Raw genomic sequence first — 14014 nt, forward strand, 5'->3', positions numbered from 1 at the left:
ATCGGGGTCGAGGAAGCGGCCATTCTGGCCAGATAATCAGCTTTCTCATTTCCTGCAACACCCATGTGCCTTGGTACCCACATCAGTTGGATATCATTAACCTACGCCAGAGCATTAAGCCTTTCTACACAGGTCCAGAAGTTCCTTTTGAAGACCACCTCTCTCGCAAAGTTAAGGAGGGTTCACTTTGCAACCTGTTCCAGTGAAAGATGCAGTGGCTCGAGCTCCACCCGTACATCCAGAGCTGCTGTCGGGCATGTGCGCATTGTTGAATCTTTGAGGGCCTGCCTCACCGTTCCCAGAGTATTCCTGCAATACCAAGCCACCGAACCATAGGTCACCATTGGTCTCACTATCATGGTGTACATCCATCTGAGGATCCTCGGAGTACACCCCCAGGATTTACCCGCTAGACGTTTGCACACCATCACCGCTCTCGTAGCCTTAGAGGAGACCGCATCAACATGGGCACTCCACAGAAGCTTTGAGTCCAGGGTAAGCCCCAGATACTTAACCTCCGTGGCGACATTGATTACGACCCCGTCTAAGGCCAAGTTCCAAGTGTAGGGGACTGTAGCCGTCTTAAAAGGGTTGATATTTAAATCTGTAGATTAAAACAAACATTTATATTAATTTTTGCCCAAGGGAAAACCCTTCGTAAAATCGTTAGAGCACCAGATATGGTTTGTTTAGTTATGCCGTTCTTCCAGCAAACAAGCATACGTACATATGTACGTACATACATGTATACATATTTCTGCTAAAGGTAAGAAAATCCATTTTCCGCTAATACGATTACGTTGCGCTTGGAGTCAAAAAGGTTACAATTTTAAATTTTGAGGTCTGCCACAGAATAACCGTAAAGAGCTCCTTTTTATAAAAGTTGTCACTAGGAATTTTCACTTACAACTCGAGCTGTTGTTGCTTGAACGAAAATACATATGATAACAAGTTTATCTTAGACGAAACTCCAAAGCCCCACTTGAAGAATCGTTCGTTTGGCTTTAGTAAGAGTTTTAAGAAGATGAAAGGTCCAACTTAGCTTTTTTATCGACCGTAATTTCCAGATATCCGGTCCTAACAGAACATTTTAGCCTTCATTTGATTGCGTTTGTGCCTCCTTCTGAACGGCATATATTTTCCGGATATGTTCATTAATTACTATTTCCGGTTTTGATTCGGATAACCACTCCATTAAGTATGCTTACCAAAATTGTATCGTTTATCCCTTGCGACGTGTGACTTAAAATGCTTGTAAAAATACATATTTTTCGATCCTGCATAAACTGTTCCTGAATTGCCGGAAGTCACTTTGACCAATAACTGGAAAGGGAAAACAACAACATGTCTGAACGGAAAACAGGAAATTGTCAAACAATTGATAACAAATCCATTAACCAATCACCGAAAACCACATATAGAATGCAACACTGCATCGAGCCACATAATTACCGATACACTATTTGTCTCTTTCATACACACCTATTTTAAAGCGCATGTAGCGTCGAGCTGTTGCGTTGGAACTAAAAATATTTTCTACTGACGTGTGTTTGACAAGGGATCGTCGAAGAAGCGATAAATTTGCGGCAGTATTTATTTTACTAAACGCAGTTGAAAAAGCATTTGAGCAGGGGTTTTTTGGATAGTAAAAGATATAAGTAAGAGGAATTGTCCACTACAATACCAAAAAAGTTTCTAGAAAAGTGCAAGTCGAACTTTGTAATCTGTGACGCACTCCCTATACAATATAATACAGTGCATCCAGCAGCGCTTATTGGAGGCCAGCACAAGAAACTGCTAATAGCAGAACGTTTAGAAAGTGGCAGATTATACGTAGCACCTTTTCATCTTATTTGTAGTTCAAGTAAATTTAAGTAAAACGGCTTGGAAACACGTGTCTGGTGCACCTTCATCATGGTAGTGCCGCTGAATGATATGCTGCCTTTTGCCAGCGCAGAACGAAAGCTGGCAGCGTGCGTACTGTTGTTGTTGCTAGAACTATTTCTAGAAGGTAAGCCTTTTTAGACTGGAGCTAGGTTATATACAAAGAAATCTAGATAAATACCCTTTTCCTTGTAAAAGCGGCTTTTTTTATTAAACAATCGTTTTTTGTTTTTATATCATCTTCCTCACATCACTTTGTTGCCACTCTGCCAACTGTGCAAACAACTTTGTATAACTGCTAATGTGCATAATAACAACAACAACACATGTGCAATACAAATAACAACAATGAATACATAACCTTCACATAGGTGCCGAAGCGGTGCCCAATCAGGCTGACATTGAAAACCATCTGGAGCTGGGCAAAGAATTTCTAGCGCGGGGACAGCTCTCAGATGCGCTCACGCATTACCATGCAGCTGTTGGTGAGTAATAGCGAATATTATGACATAACCATTGATGGGAATTCATTTGTTTTACATCACATCTAACGTTTTTTGTTATAATTTAGAGGGTGATCCCAACAACTATTTGACACTTTTCAAGCGGGGCACGGTCTACTTAGCACTGGGCAAAGCGCGTTTCGCAATAACAGATTTCACTCGTGTTTTGGAACTGAAGCCTGATTTCACTGCGGCGCGAATGCAGCGCGGTATTGTGCATGTAAAGAGCGGAGAATATGAGCTTGCAGTAGAAGATTTTGAACAAGTGTTACAAGAGGATCCCTATAATGATAGTGCAAACGAGTACTATAAGCGCATTGATGCTGCTATGGAGCAATGGGAAATCATAAAAGATCTCAAATATCGTGGCGACGAACGTAATATCATTCCAATGATTACACAACTACTTGAGATCTCGCCGTGGTCTGTGGAGTTCCGTCAGACGCGTGCTGACGCTTATATTGCCATAAATGATCTACTCCCTGCCATCTCCGATCTCCGTTCCGTCAACAAATTGTCACAGGACAGCACAGAAGGCTATTATCGCATTGCATTGCTGTTATACAAAATGGGACAGGCAACAAATGCGCTCAAAGAGATCCGTGAGTGTCTGCACCTTGATCCCGAACATAAAGACTGCTTCCCCTTCTACAAGAAGCTAAGAAAAGTCGAAAAGAGCTTGTCCAATGCTGAAAACGCGCGCGAGGAGAAACAGTATGCGGACTGTATATCTTCTGCGGAGTCTGCATTAAAGCTAGAGAAGGAGGAAAATATGATTATATATGAGGCTAAACGACTATTGTGCACCTGCTATACACGCGACGAACAGTATGCCAAAGCTTTGAGCCATTGTAAGGAGGCGATTGAATTGTCGAGTGACCCACAATTGTACTGTGAACGCGCTGACGCCTACTTGGGCTCAGAGATGTACGATGATGCCATACATGATTATCAAAAAGCGTTAGAAATGGACGAGAGTCTGCAACGCGCTAAGGAGGGTATAGAGAAAGCGAAAAGACTGCAAAAACAAGCTGAACGGCGGGATTATTACAAAATTCTCGGTGTAAAACGTAATGCGAATAAGCAAGAAATTATCAAAGCTTATCGCAAAGCAGCACAAAAATGGCATCCAGACAATTTCAAAGATGATGAAAAAAAGATCGCAGAAAAGAAATTCATCGATATTGCGGCAGCCAAAGAAGTACTGACCGATCCCGAGAAACGAAAACAGTTCGACATGGGACAGGATCCTCTCGACCCCGAGGCAAATCAACAAGGGGGTGGCTTCCGAGGCGGCAGTCCATTTGCGCACTTCCATCACGGGTCACCGTTCCAATTTAAATTCCATTTCAATTAGAAGTACCATAATCCTCAGGAAAAATCTATTAACAAATATACCTTAGCGCATACCTAGATTAAGTCGGTTTGTTGTTAGGTCTTCTATTTTATAGTATCATATAAGCGTGTATTGAACGTGTGTAGCTACCGTTGCCATGCGATCACGTAAGCTAGCTTGCATTATTTGCATGCGATCGCTATTGTGGGTATGTTCTTTTCTTTAAATTAATGCATAGCGATTTTTTTTTTGCAAAATTATCATTCTATATGTAGGTATGCATTGGAAAGTTAGTTCTTAACTCGTAAGTGCTGTAATAAATTAAACGCTCAAAAGACTTTGCATACGCACTTGAATTGTTTACTAATCATAAGATTTTTTGTCCATAAAATTGTGCCGCTTAACCTGATTGCGATACCTTATAATCTGCAAGGGAATAATTTGCTGTATAATTTCAAGTAATCTTATTTGTAAATAGTAGGCTAAATTCTAAATAATCTTTCCCTATTCCTATTTTTTATGTTAAAAATGGAGTATGTATTTATACAAGTAATTGAGCTAAATTCGAAAGCTTAATACATTAAAAAAATTAATAAACATTTTAATGTTATGAAAATAAAATGAAAAATGTTTATGATATAAATAAAACAAATTTTTAACTCGGTACAAAGTAGTATTTAATATTCATTGTTGTTTAAGTATGTTGTAATCGCATAAAATACATACTGCCATCAAAACCAGCATAAACTGAAGAAATGGGAAGAGCAATTGAAGATCTAGAACAAGCCGATGAGGCCCAATGACTACGTGGAATTACCATTAGCAACAAAACTCGTTTTCTGTTAACCAATTCTGGTCGCTCTTTCTTGATTGGGTCGTTCAAATGGGGGAGTTGTGCGCAATAGCCGAACGAATTGATCATTTCGTTCATAATGGACAATTCTCCTTGAATACCACCAAACACCTAATACTGGCTTTGAAGCCGGAGTGTCACCGGTCTTGGACCCTGATCGATTGCGATTGCGACCGGCCGGTCACATAAAAAAAGCTGTTACAGGTACTTAAGATTTGCAGGGTTTACAGGATTCGAAGGAAAGCAGTTTTCTCGCCTTGTTTTTTAGTTAAACAAGCATCACATAGCATATTTGGGTGTGTTCAGAAATGCATCAAGTCACAGCATCATACGTATTGATTTCTAAACTGTTATTAATGAAAATATGCAATATGCGCAACCACGTTTAATGCCTAATTGGAACTTAGTTGTGTAAATAAGGCATTTGCATCAGTTATAATATAGAAGTAAAAGAGAGTGTTGCTTTGGCTTGATGCATTTCTGAACGCACCCTTTCTTATCAAAATAACTTAAAAATTAGCCTGAAATGTCACCTCTCAAACGCATTAGTTGGCCGCAATCGGACATCAATACCACATAGTGGGAAAAATCCACGGATACTATTTAAAAAACCTCCTCAGTAGGCAATCTTTACAGATCAAATCTGTTCCTATTACTGTTTAACTTCTACATTTAGAAGCCTCCTCATCCACCAGCGGAAGTTTCATTGACCTTCGGCTAATTCCCTGACCTTTTCCGCCACTCTAGTCCCACCCTGTCCAAACAACAGGTTCCCTGGGCACATCATTTAATTTGGTAACAATTTATTGACAAGCCTATTCAAAATGCTAACAAAACTGACCGCTTATATAAGTCATGATTACTCGAACGAATCTTTTCTAGTTTTAGATAAGTTCTCGCAAATGTATGTACATATATATGTATTCCAACGGAGACACACATTCGCACATCCCCATGTACATATTTAATTATATGAATGTATATCCAAAATTTGTTTCTTCCAAAGTGAATCAGTCGCTTACAAAGAGATGTTGACGTATTATTAAATGAGTCTAACCAAAAATATAGATGACGTCATCTAACTAAAATAGAAAGACTCTTAATATATTTGGGTTTGCTCTGTGGTATGCGTTTTAGCGCTTTATTACTTTGAACGTCAAAAAATAGAGCGTACAATACAAGTGAACGATACATGAATACATAAATTTACTGTTATATAATTAAATGCGTATAATAACGATAATAACGAAAAACGGGAACCTGCACCAATTGAATGGCTGCTGTTATTTATGCAATAAATGCCTAAATACAAGATTTACAAATTATTATTTTTTTTTACTAAGTTATCATTATAATAAACATATTGAGCTTTTAATGCTGCTAAATAACGAAAAAACACATTACCAAAAAAAAAGTGTAGTCCATTGTTGTTCATATATGTAATATTGAATAATGCTGATTTTAAATAAATTTTGTTCATTTCCTTTAAATTTTTAACGTATACATACTTTCCTAACTACAGACACCGTTTTCCTCTTTTAAGCACTTGTTTTAGCGTAGCTTATTCATCTGCTTCTACCGTAACCCCACACTAGCACTTCTCGCATGTCCTGCACATCAAGCTCTCATTTTGGTGGCCTGCACCACATCGTCATCATCGATTGGTGTCTTCTCGAAGAAGACAACATAAATAAAAACTGCTGCTGCGAAGATGGCGAACATGTACATCATTTGCTTAATATGATATTTTCGATCCAATGTTGTAAGAAAGTTCTTCAGCGAAGCATTAATATCGTCATCATCGTCGTCTGGATTAAACGTGCTCCGTCCTGCTACCGATTGATTGTATAGTGCCGTTGGCGAGGCGCTCAATCTCGCCGTATTACTGCGTCGATATGGCACACGTTCCTGTATTTTATTACTGCCATAGCTGCTGTAAATTTTCTTAGTATCTGCCAAGTATTCCTCCTCGTCATCACTGTCCTGCACATATATTTCATCACCAGAGAGTTGTTCGCCTTCGGAGCCGCTATCAGGCTCATCTATGCTGCGCGTGTAGCTGGTGTTGGCGCGTGTTGTAGTAGAGTAGCGATTTAGTGTTGGTGATAGTGGTGCTTTTGGTGACGCGGTACTAGGTATATATGTTTCCTTAGTAATCGGACTGCTAGAGTAACGCGGTGTAGTGTATATTGAATCGCGTAAAGTAGACTGTAGATTTGATTCAAATGGCATATGTGCCTCTGTGCCACGCTGAATGCCTGCAAGATAGCTTGATCGGTTGTAATTTGGACTGGCAGCTGTGTTGCTGCGACCGTAGTCACGTGCACCAACGTCAGCTGGTTCATCGCCACTCTCTACTTCAAAGTGTTTCACCTCTTTTACGGGTGCAATTTCCTGATAATATGAAGTGGTCATTACACCGGATTTAGTTAGCGAAGACTCACGCCCAGAACGTGTAGACTGTTGAGAATCCGGTGTAGAGGGAGGCGAAGACATGTACGTTGGTGGGGTAACTAAATCTGTAGGTAATCGCGGGTACAAACGTTGTGCATCAGCCTGATTATAAGAAGACGAAGTCACGTTGGTTTTAGAAAGTGCTGTTGGACGCTTGAAAAGTGGTTCCTTTGCACTTGGAGATGTTCCACCAAGAGTGGATGAGTGGCTGGCCATGTTCTCAATATTAAAAGAGTTCGATGGGGAACCAGCTGTATAGAAACCAAGTGATCCAGTATTTTCATGTCCTTGGGGCGATGCAATAAATCCTTGTCTTGACGACGAGTTGGCATCCTGCTGAAAAGTGGTGTTAAGAGTACGCGTTTGGCTGAATCCCAATTTGGGTGAAGCAAAGTTATAGTTGCTAATAAGAGGTTCTCGCAGATCCTGTTGATATGTGCTATTCAGAGTTCGAGGCTGGCTAAAATTTAAATTAGGTGATGATCCCTTATAACCGCTGTCATAATTTTGGTTCGGATGTGTAGTATTATATCCTTCGGTAAAGTTCCCTCGTTTGTTGAAATTAATGTCGTTGTTTGGTGCCCTATTCAAACTAGACCGACTTATTTCAATGTTGTAATCATCATGGTCAGTAGTATTGAACAAGTCCACTTCAATGGGCACAATACGTGCTTTGTTGCCAAGCCCCACTCCAACATTAGTATTGACATCAACCGCAGGTGGTTTTTGCTGTTTTGGGGCTGGTGCGGGCGCAGCAAAAGTATGGCGATGATTGTCTACAGTTGTATCAAAGGTCACATTGTGTCCTTTAGGAGATTGTGTGCGTGTCCTATTTTTTGTGGCGGGTGGTTGCTTTTGCCGCCCCGCTTCTTCCTCATCGCTCGAAACGTGCACAGTTACATTTACAGTCTTACGCCGATCATTTGGTGTGGAAGTTTGTTTCTTGTTGGCCTTGGGAGAAACAACCGTCGCCCCACCGGTTATCGTCTTGATTAATTTGCGAATGATGACATCGCGAGTTGAGTCGGCTACTGGCACATTCATGCCATGTTCGACGCATTTGTGGTGCAGTTCTTTGTTGTTTAGAGCTTCCAATTGTGCTCGCAATTCCGGGAAGTCAACCTTTTTGCTCATATTGAATACTTAAATGTTTTCTTCGCACTTTTTGCTAATTGTAAGCAACCAGTTTTTCTTAATATTGACACGTAAAATTCTTCAACGCTAGCGCACAATGAAAAATTACTAATCGAAATGGTGAAATATTTTTGTTTTGTTTGCTGTTGTTGCTTTTATACGCACAGAGATATTTGGGCGGTATTACCAGTCCAGAGAAACGCGAAATACAGAGTTGTATCTGGTGTTATGGGGAAATTTGTAATTTGACACAAACTACATGGGTAAAAATTACTGAACACCGAGTTACCGAGTACCAAGCCCGGTGTGAAGACCNTCGCACAGAGATATTTGGGCGTTATTACCAGTCCAGAGAAACGCGAAATACAGAGTTGTATCTGGTGTTATGGGGAAATTTGTAATTTGACACAAACAAACTACATGGGCAAAAATTACTGAACACCGAGTTACCGAGTACCAAGCCCGGTGTGAAGACCCCTAGTATTACTGGAGAAGGAATATATAGGGCGTGTGTGAATCGGTAACAAAGTTCTATGGGGAAAGCTGTTAAATAATATTTTTTACTATGGTGAGACAGTTTTGTCATTCTGCTGTGTGAAATGAAATTTACTTTAAGAATTAATAAGGAAATTTAAAAAAGGCGATTTTTGCGCAAGTATTAAGCGAAGCGCACATTGGCGCGATTCTGTCGTTGCGAATCCGCAAGCCCAAAAATTACAACAATGCTACCCATACATTTTAATGCGCTAGCGCACACAAGGCGAATTAATATAAGGTGATAGCAGTTGTACAAAAACAAAAATTACATGTATTTTGTTTTTGCTTTGGCGGCGTAAACTGTCAAAATCAAGGCGAAATCATTTGACACTACTCGCCAAGGCGAATTTATATGTGACAGTTCTATTATTCGTTTGATTATATTTTGGTTCTATTAGAAAAAGTTAATTTGTTTTAGAGAATATTTTAAATGATTTATATATGAAAAAATTTGTGAAAGTGGATTTGGAACCACCACCAAGCATGCACAACAAGCCAACGACACCCTCTTGGAACAAGCACATGTTCAGGAGGCGGTGCAGTTGAATCTGTTGGTCCCGCTACCCACTGACAACGTGCACACAAAAGCTTTCACGCCCCACTAAACATCTAATTGATGCATTAAAAAATACATGTAATGATAAAAATATTTTGTTTTTATCATGGTTTATGTCAAATTTTAGGACGTTGTTTAATCTTTTTGTGCTGCTAATCATTATTTCCGCCTCATCACCCGAACCGGAATCAATTACAATATGCGCCTCCTCGTCAACACCATCCTCCTTTAATTTACAGTGNTGAACCTAATATTTTTTACTATGGTGAGACAGTTTTGCCATTCTGCTGTGTGAAATGAAATTTACATTAAGAATTAATAAGGAAATTTAAAAAAGGCGATTTTTGTGCAAGTATTAGTGAATTTAAAAATTTTTGCTTGTAGACCAAAATTGCCAAAATCGGCAAAACTAAAGTAGAGGTATGTTGGCGTGCGTCACCTTTCTTCGCTGCATCGTGACATTGAAGGCGTCAGATTAAGGCCAGAGCACATTTCACACCTGGCAAATATTTGATTGCGTTAATCTAATGTAGACAATGTTTGTGAAAGCGTCATGACTAGCTGTCATTATTGACAGAATATATATGAACTCATATTTTTAGGCCATTCGTCACGGATGACTTTCTATATGTCGTGCTCGAAAAAATCATTCTTCTGAGGACAAATGCATCGTTTAAGGAACTTTCGTATATTATAGGGAATTTACAGGAGGCGATTTTTTAGGCAACGTTTAGTTGAAAGCAACAATCGCCTGGTGCCAACGGCCCTTTAGCTAATCACTTTCAACGAAGTTGGTCGGCTGACTACTTTCGTTCAACTTTTGATACAACTAATCGCCTGAGAAAGATGAATCATGTGCATTCCCTATTAATTTACAAAGTAATAGTAACCATTTCTATTGATTTAATGTCTTAAACGAAGCGCATGCGTTGCGAATTCGACTGTTAACTTTGAATCCGCAAACTTTTTTCGCGTCGATTTCCGATGTATAATTCACTTAACTCTCCCTTTTTGCGGATGATCCCGTCATATAAACTAGGATTGTTATAAACATTTTCTTTTTTCTTTGCAATTATTTTTATGACACTTTTCAGAACCCAGCAAAACGAAGAGAGAAACATTGAACTTTCGAAAAATTCGCAGCGATGGAATCGCACATGTGTGAGCTAGCTCATTAAAGTATATGGGTAGCATTGTTGTAATTTTTGGCTTTGGAATTGTGTACTCGATCTACTTTTTAATTGAATATTGCGACCAATGTGTGTAGACCATTATCTTTACGGGATGGCAACATCTCTTCGATAAATTTGATTGAGGCATTTGTGAGAAATTGAATAATTTCCCTAGATTGGGTGATTTTGACATTTCATTCCTGTCTTCATCTTTTCTCTCTTTCGCCATTTGTCAAGTTTCCGGTACGTACGCGATATTTTTACCACTCATCGAAATAATTAAAAAAAATCGCTAAAAACATAAATAAATAACCTAAATGCTTCATGGAAGCGAAAAATAAAATGTTTTTCTGTGCGTACAAGTATTTGGCTTCGATGCAGCAGCTCGACGAGAGTCGATGTAATTGGATAGAAAAAAATTGCCTAGACAAAATGTTTGTGAATGGAATTTGTTGGGGACACGAATTTACCGATTGGAATAGTTCAAGGCTGTAGGGAGGCCGAATACTTGTGCAATATTTGTTTTAAGAGTGATTTGACAAGTTTTAATTAATCAGATTTGTGCTTCTATCTGCTTGCAGTTTACTATGGCTGACACACAAGCTGCTATTGCACCAGCGTCCAAAGCTCCAAAGGCTGCCAAGGCCCCCAAAGCTAAAGCGCCAAAGATTGAAAAGCCTACTTCACCAGTTGCTGCTTCTCCTAAATACAAACGTCATGGACGCCTTTTTGCCAAAGCAGTGTTCACTGGCTACAAGCGTGGTCTACGCAATCAACATGAAAATCAGGCTATCTTAAAGGTGGGTAATGAAAATCTTTAACAGGAAGGGATGATATGTATTTTCATATATTGTTTTATTCAGATTGAGGGTGCTCGTCGCAAGGAACACGGTCATTTCTACGTTGGCAAGCGTTGTGTATATGTTTACAAAGCGAAGACAAAGAAGTGCGTGCCCCAGCATCCGGAACGTAAGACCAGAATCCGCGCTATCTGGGGCAAAGTGACCCGTCTACATGGTAACACCGGATCCGTGCGAGCACGTTTCAACAGGAATTTGCCTGGTCATGCAATGGGTCACCGTATTCGCATTGTAAGTTTAAATTAAACAAATTCTGAACTGAATAAAGGTTGATCGCTCATATTTCTCTTTGCAGATGTTGTACCCATCAAGGATTTAAGTAATTATGTTAATAATTAACTTTAATTTGACCTGCAAAACCTGCGTTTTTTAACAAATAAAAAATAATTATCTTTAAATTTAAAAGATACTTTAGGGATACTTGTTAATGAGGAATGGATGAGAAATATTGGGGGGGTACACAAGTTGACTGGTGGCAGATGCTGTTTTTATATGATTTTGGAGTTTCCAATTGACCATCAAAACAAAAAATTAAAAAAAAAAAAAACATACAATGTAAGATCATTTTGGCCGTGAATTGGGCATAAGTTACCGCTGACACTGGTTCAAGGGTGCCATTAGACAGTAGACTGCACTCTTATAAAAGCTAGATCTGTAACGATATTCACCAACATTTCAGGTTATGTGTTGTTTAATATGTGGGCTTAGGCATAAGTTTCTAGTGATTCATATCGTCCATGCCTCTGCAAAACTGCCCATCGACCAGTTCCAATCATCGAGATTTATGATATAATAGGCAGAGAAAATACCGCAAATCAAGGTAATGCCTTCAAAGAAAACTCATTTTTATGCTCTCCTATAAAATGTTGAGTGCCGTATGATAGGCGGCTTTGCAATTGGCCAATGGACAGTTTTGCAAATGCATGCAGTTGCTGTCATTTAAATTGAAACCCAGGTACTCAATTTTGTTAACATTGCTGATTACGATGCTCATATTGGAAACCGTGCAAGAAGAATTTGAAACAAAGTAGTGAATCCCTTCATATAAAATACTAGTATAAGGTACACACCATTCCCACGACAGTCTAGTCTACGTAACCGGAACGGCCCAGATTTATATCTGGCAAAGGACTGTCACTACAACAACACTCCCCAAAAAGTCTTTGGGGAATTTGTATGCTGCTACAACAACAATAACACGCCGCGGAAAATGTTCCGAATAGTATCTGTTTGTTCGAGGCTAAACCAAAAAAACAAAAAAATTAAGAGGGCTTGGCACCTTTCAGCTTGAAAGAACAAATACTAAGGAATACAATGATATGATTCCCTCTCTCCTCCGGCTCCAGGACTCATCGGGCGAGCCTCTCCAAAATAGAGAAAAAATCGTAGATTTTGCTTACAAAATGCCACAAATATTTAAAGTTAGATAAATAGGACTTTTGCTCGCCCTCATCGGTCCAACTCCGCCTACGCTACCACAGTATTTTTGGGGAGAGCACCTTTCCGCGTTGGCGTCCGTCGTCCGCACTTAAGGATTGTAATTTATAACCATACCTAAGCAGAATTCTCCTTTCTGTGTTGCCAGAGAGTAGGGGCGGAAACCCCTCTTCTTTTGTGAATAGTATACATCATGATAAAAATATAGTAAGGTAGAACCGCTGAGAGTCACTTTTAANGTCCGTCGTCCGCACTTAAGGATTGTAATTTATAACCATACCTAAGCAGAATTCTCCTTTCTGTGATGCCAGAGAGTAGGGGCGGAAACCCCTCTTCTTTTGTGAATAGTATACATGCCTATAACATTTCTTGTGCATACAAATGTTCCGGATAGCTTCGAGGTGATATCATAGTAATTTTACGCCAAACTTCCTTGTGCTAGGCGGCCTTCGATTTTTCCCTATTTTGAAGAGGCTCGCCTGAGGAGCCCTGGAATCGTAGGAGAAAGAAAATCATATCATTGGTCTTTACTCCTTTAAGCTGGATGGGTAAGCGGTGCCACTCCCTCTTACTTTCTTGTACAAGCCTCGAACAAACACATACTTTTCGGAACCCAAACCCACACCGCATCTCACTTCTTCAAGTGCCGCATGCACATTTACACACATATATCCCACACTTCTGACACTCCAGGCGCTTTGGTTCTAATCGTGGAAACAAACTTTGTTCTGTTTTAGATTTTTACACAAAGGCTTATTAACTAGATTAATGATAACACAAAGACAAAAACATTAGCAGGCCATCAATTATTTCTAATAACATATTTCCATGAACATTTTTTGATTTTTAACTCCAGAAGCTCCTTGTAATACTTAAATGTTTACCATTTGCAAAACTGACGAAGTGGCAACCATCTAAAGAAGGAGAAATCAGCTGACACGGAAAAATCTAAATTCCGCAGATTTCTGCGCTACGGGCTACAACTACAGAAAAATTCTGCGGTGTTGAGTTTTCATTTACATGGCGCTTTGGTAAGACAGATCGTGTCAGCTGACTCGGGTTTACGTACCGGTAGGTTTACGTTCTTGACTAATTTCAGCTTAAATCGCTCAAATGGCAACCAATATGAACGGAAACGCCACCGCCATCTTGGCATTGCTATTGGGAGGAAAGGAAGGAAATAAGGAAAACGCAAAAAGAAGCTTAAGTGACTTCATAAAACTGGGCAACGAGTTTAAAGCATTACCATAAGCTTATGAGGTATGTATGTATTAACACTTATTAAACC

The 14014-nt window shown here is 39.5% G+C and overlaps 3 protein-coding genes across 3 annotated transcripts; 2 read left to right on the forward strand and 1 right to left on the reverse strand.

Annotated features, from left to right (window-relative positions):
- The first annotated feature begins 1526 nt into the window (after window positions 1-1526).
- Window positions 1527-5972, forward strand: P58IPK (dnaJ homolog subfamily C member P58IPK). Its single transcript, XM_017627204.1, has 3 exons — window positions 1527-2011; window positions 2256-2369; window positions 2456-5972. Exons 1-3 carry the CDS (start codon window positions 1915-1917, stop codon window positions 3742-3744), a joined length of 1500 nt encoding a protein of 499 aa, XP_017482693.1. The 5' UTR covers window positions 1527-1914; the 3' UTR covers window positions 3745-5972.
- On the reverse strand, window positions 5682-8353 carry LOC108371615 (uncharacterized). The gene has a single exon (XM_017627203.1). It carries the CDS (start codon window positions 8162-8164, stop codon window positions 6194-6196), a length of 1971 nt encoding a protein of 656 aa, XP_017482692.1. The 5' UTR covers window positions 8165-8353; the 3' UTR covers window positions 5682-6193.
- Window positions 8354-10614: 2261 nt separating this feature from the next.
- RpL35A (ribosomal protein L35A) lies at window positions 10615-11696 on the forward strand. Its single transcript, XM_017627199.1, has 4 exons — window positions 10615-10672; window positions 11011-11229; window positions 11293-11520; window positions 11585-11696. The coding sequence occupies exons 2-4, from the start codon at window positions 11017-11019 to the stop codon at window positions 11606-11608; spliced, it is 465 nt and encodes a 154-aa protein (XP_017482688.1). The 5' UTR covers window positions 10615-10672; window positions 11011-11016; the 3' UTR covers window positions 11609-11696.
- Window positions 11697-14014: the final 2318 nt, after the last annotated feature.

The sequence above is a fragment of the Rhagoletis zephyria genome, unplaced genomic scaffold (genome assembly GCF_001687245.7).
Source record: "Rhagoletis zephyria isolate East Lansing unplaced genomic scaffold, Rhagoletis_zephyria_1.1 Rzeph_scaffold_05108, whole genome shotgun sequence".
NCBI classification, from domain to species: Eukaryota; Metazoa; Arthropoda; class Insecta; order Diptera; family Tephritidae; genus Rhagoletis; species Rhagoletis zephyria.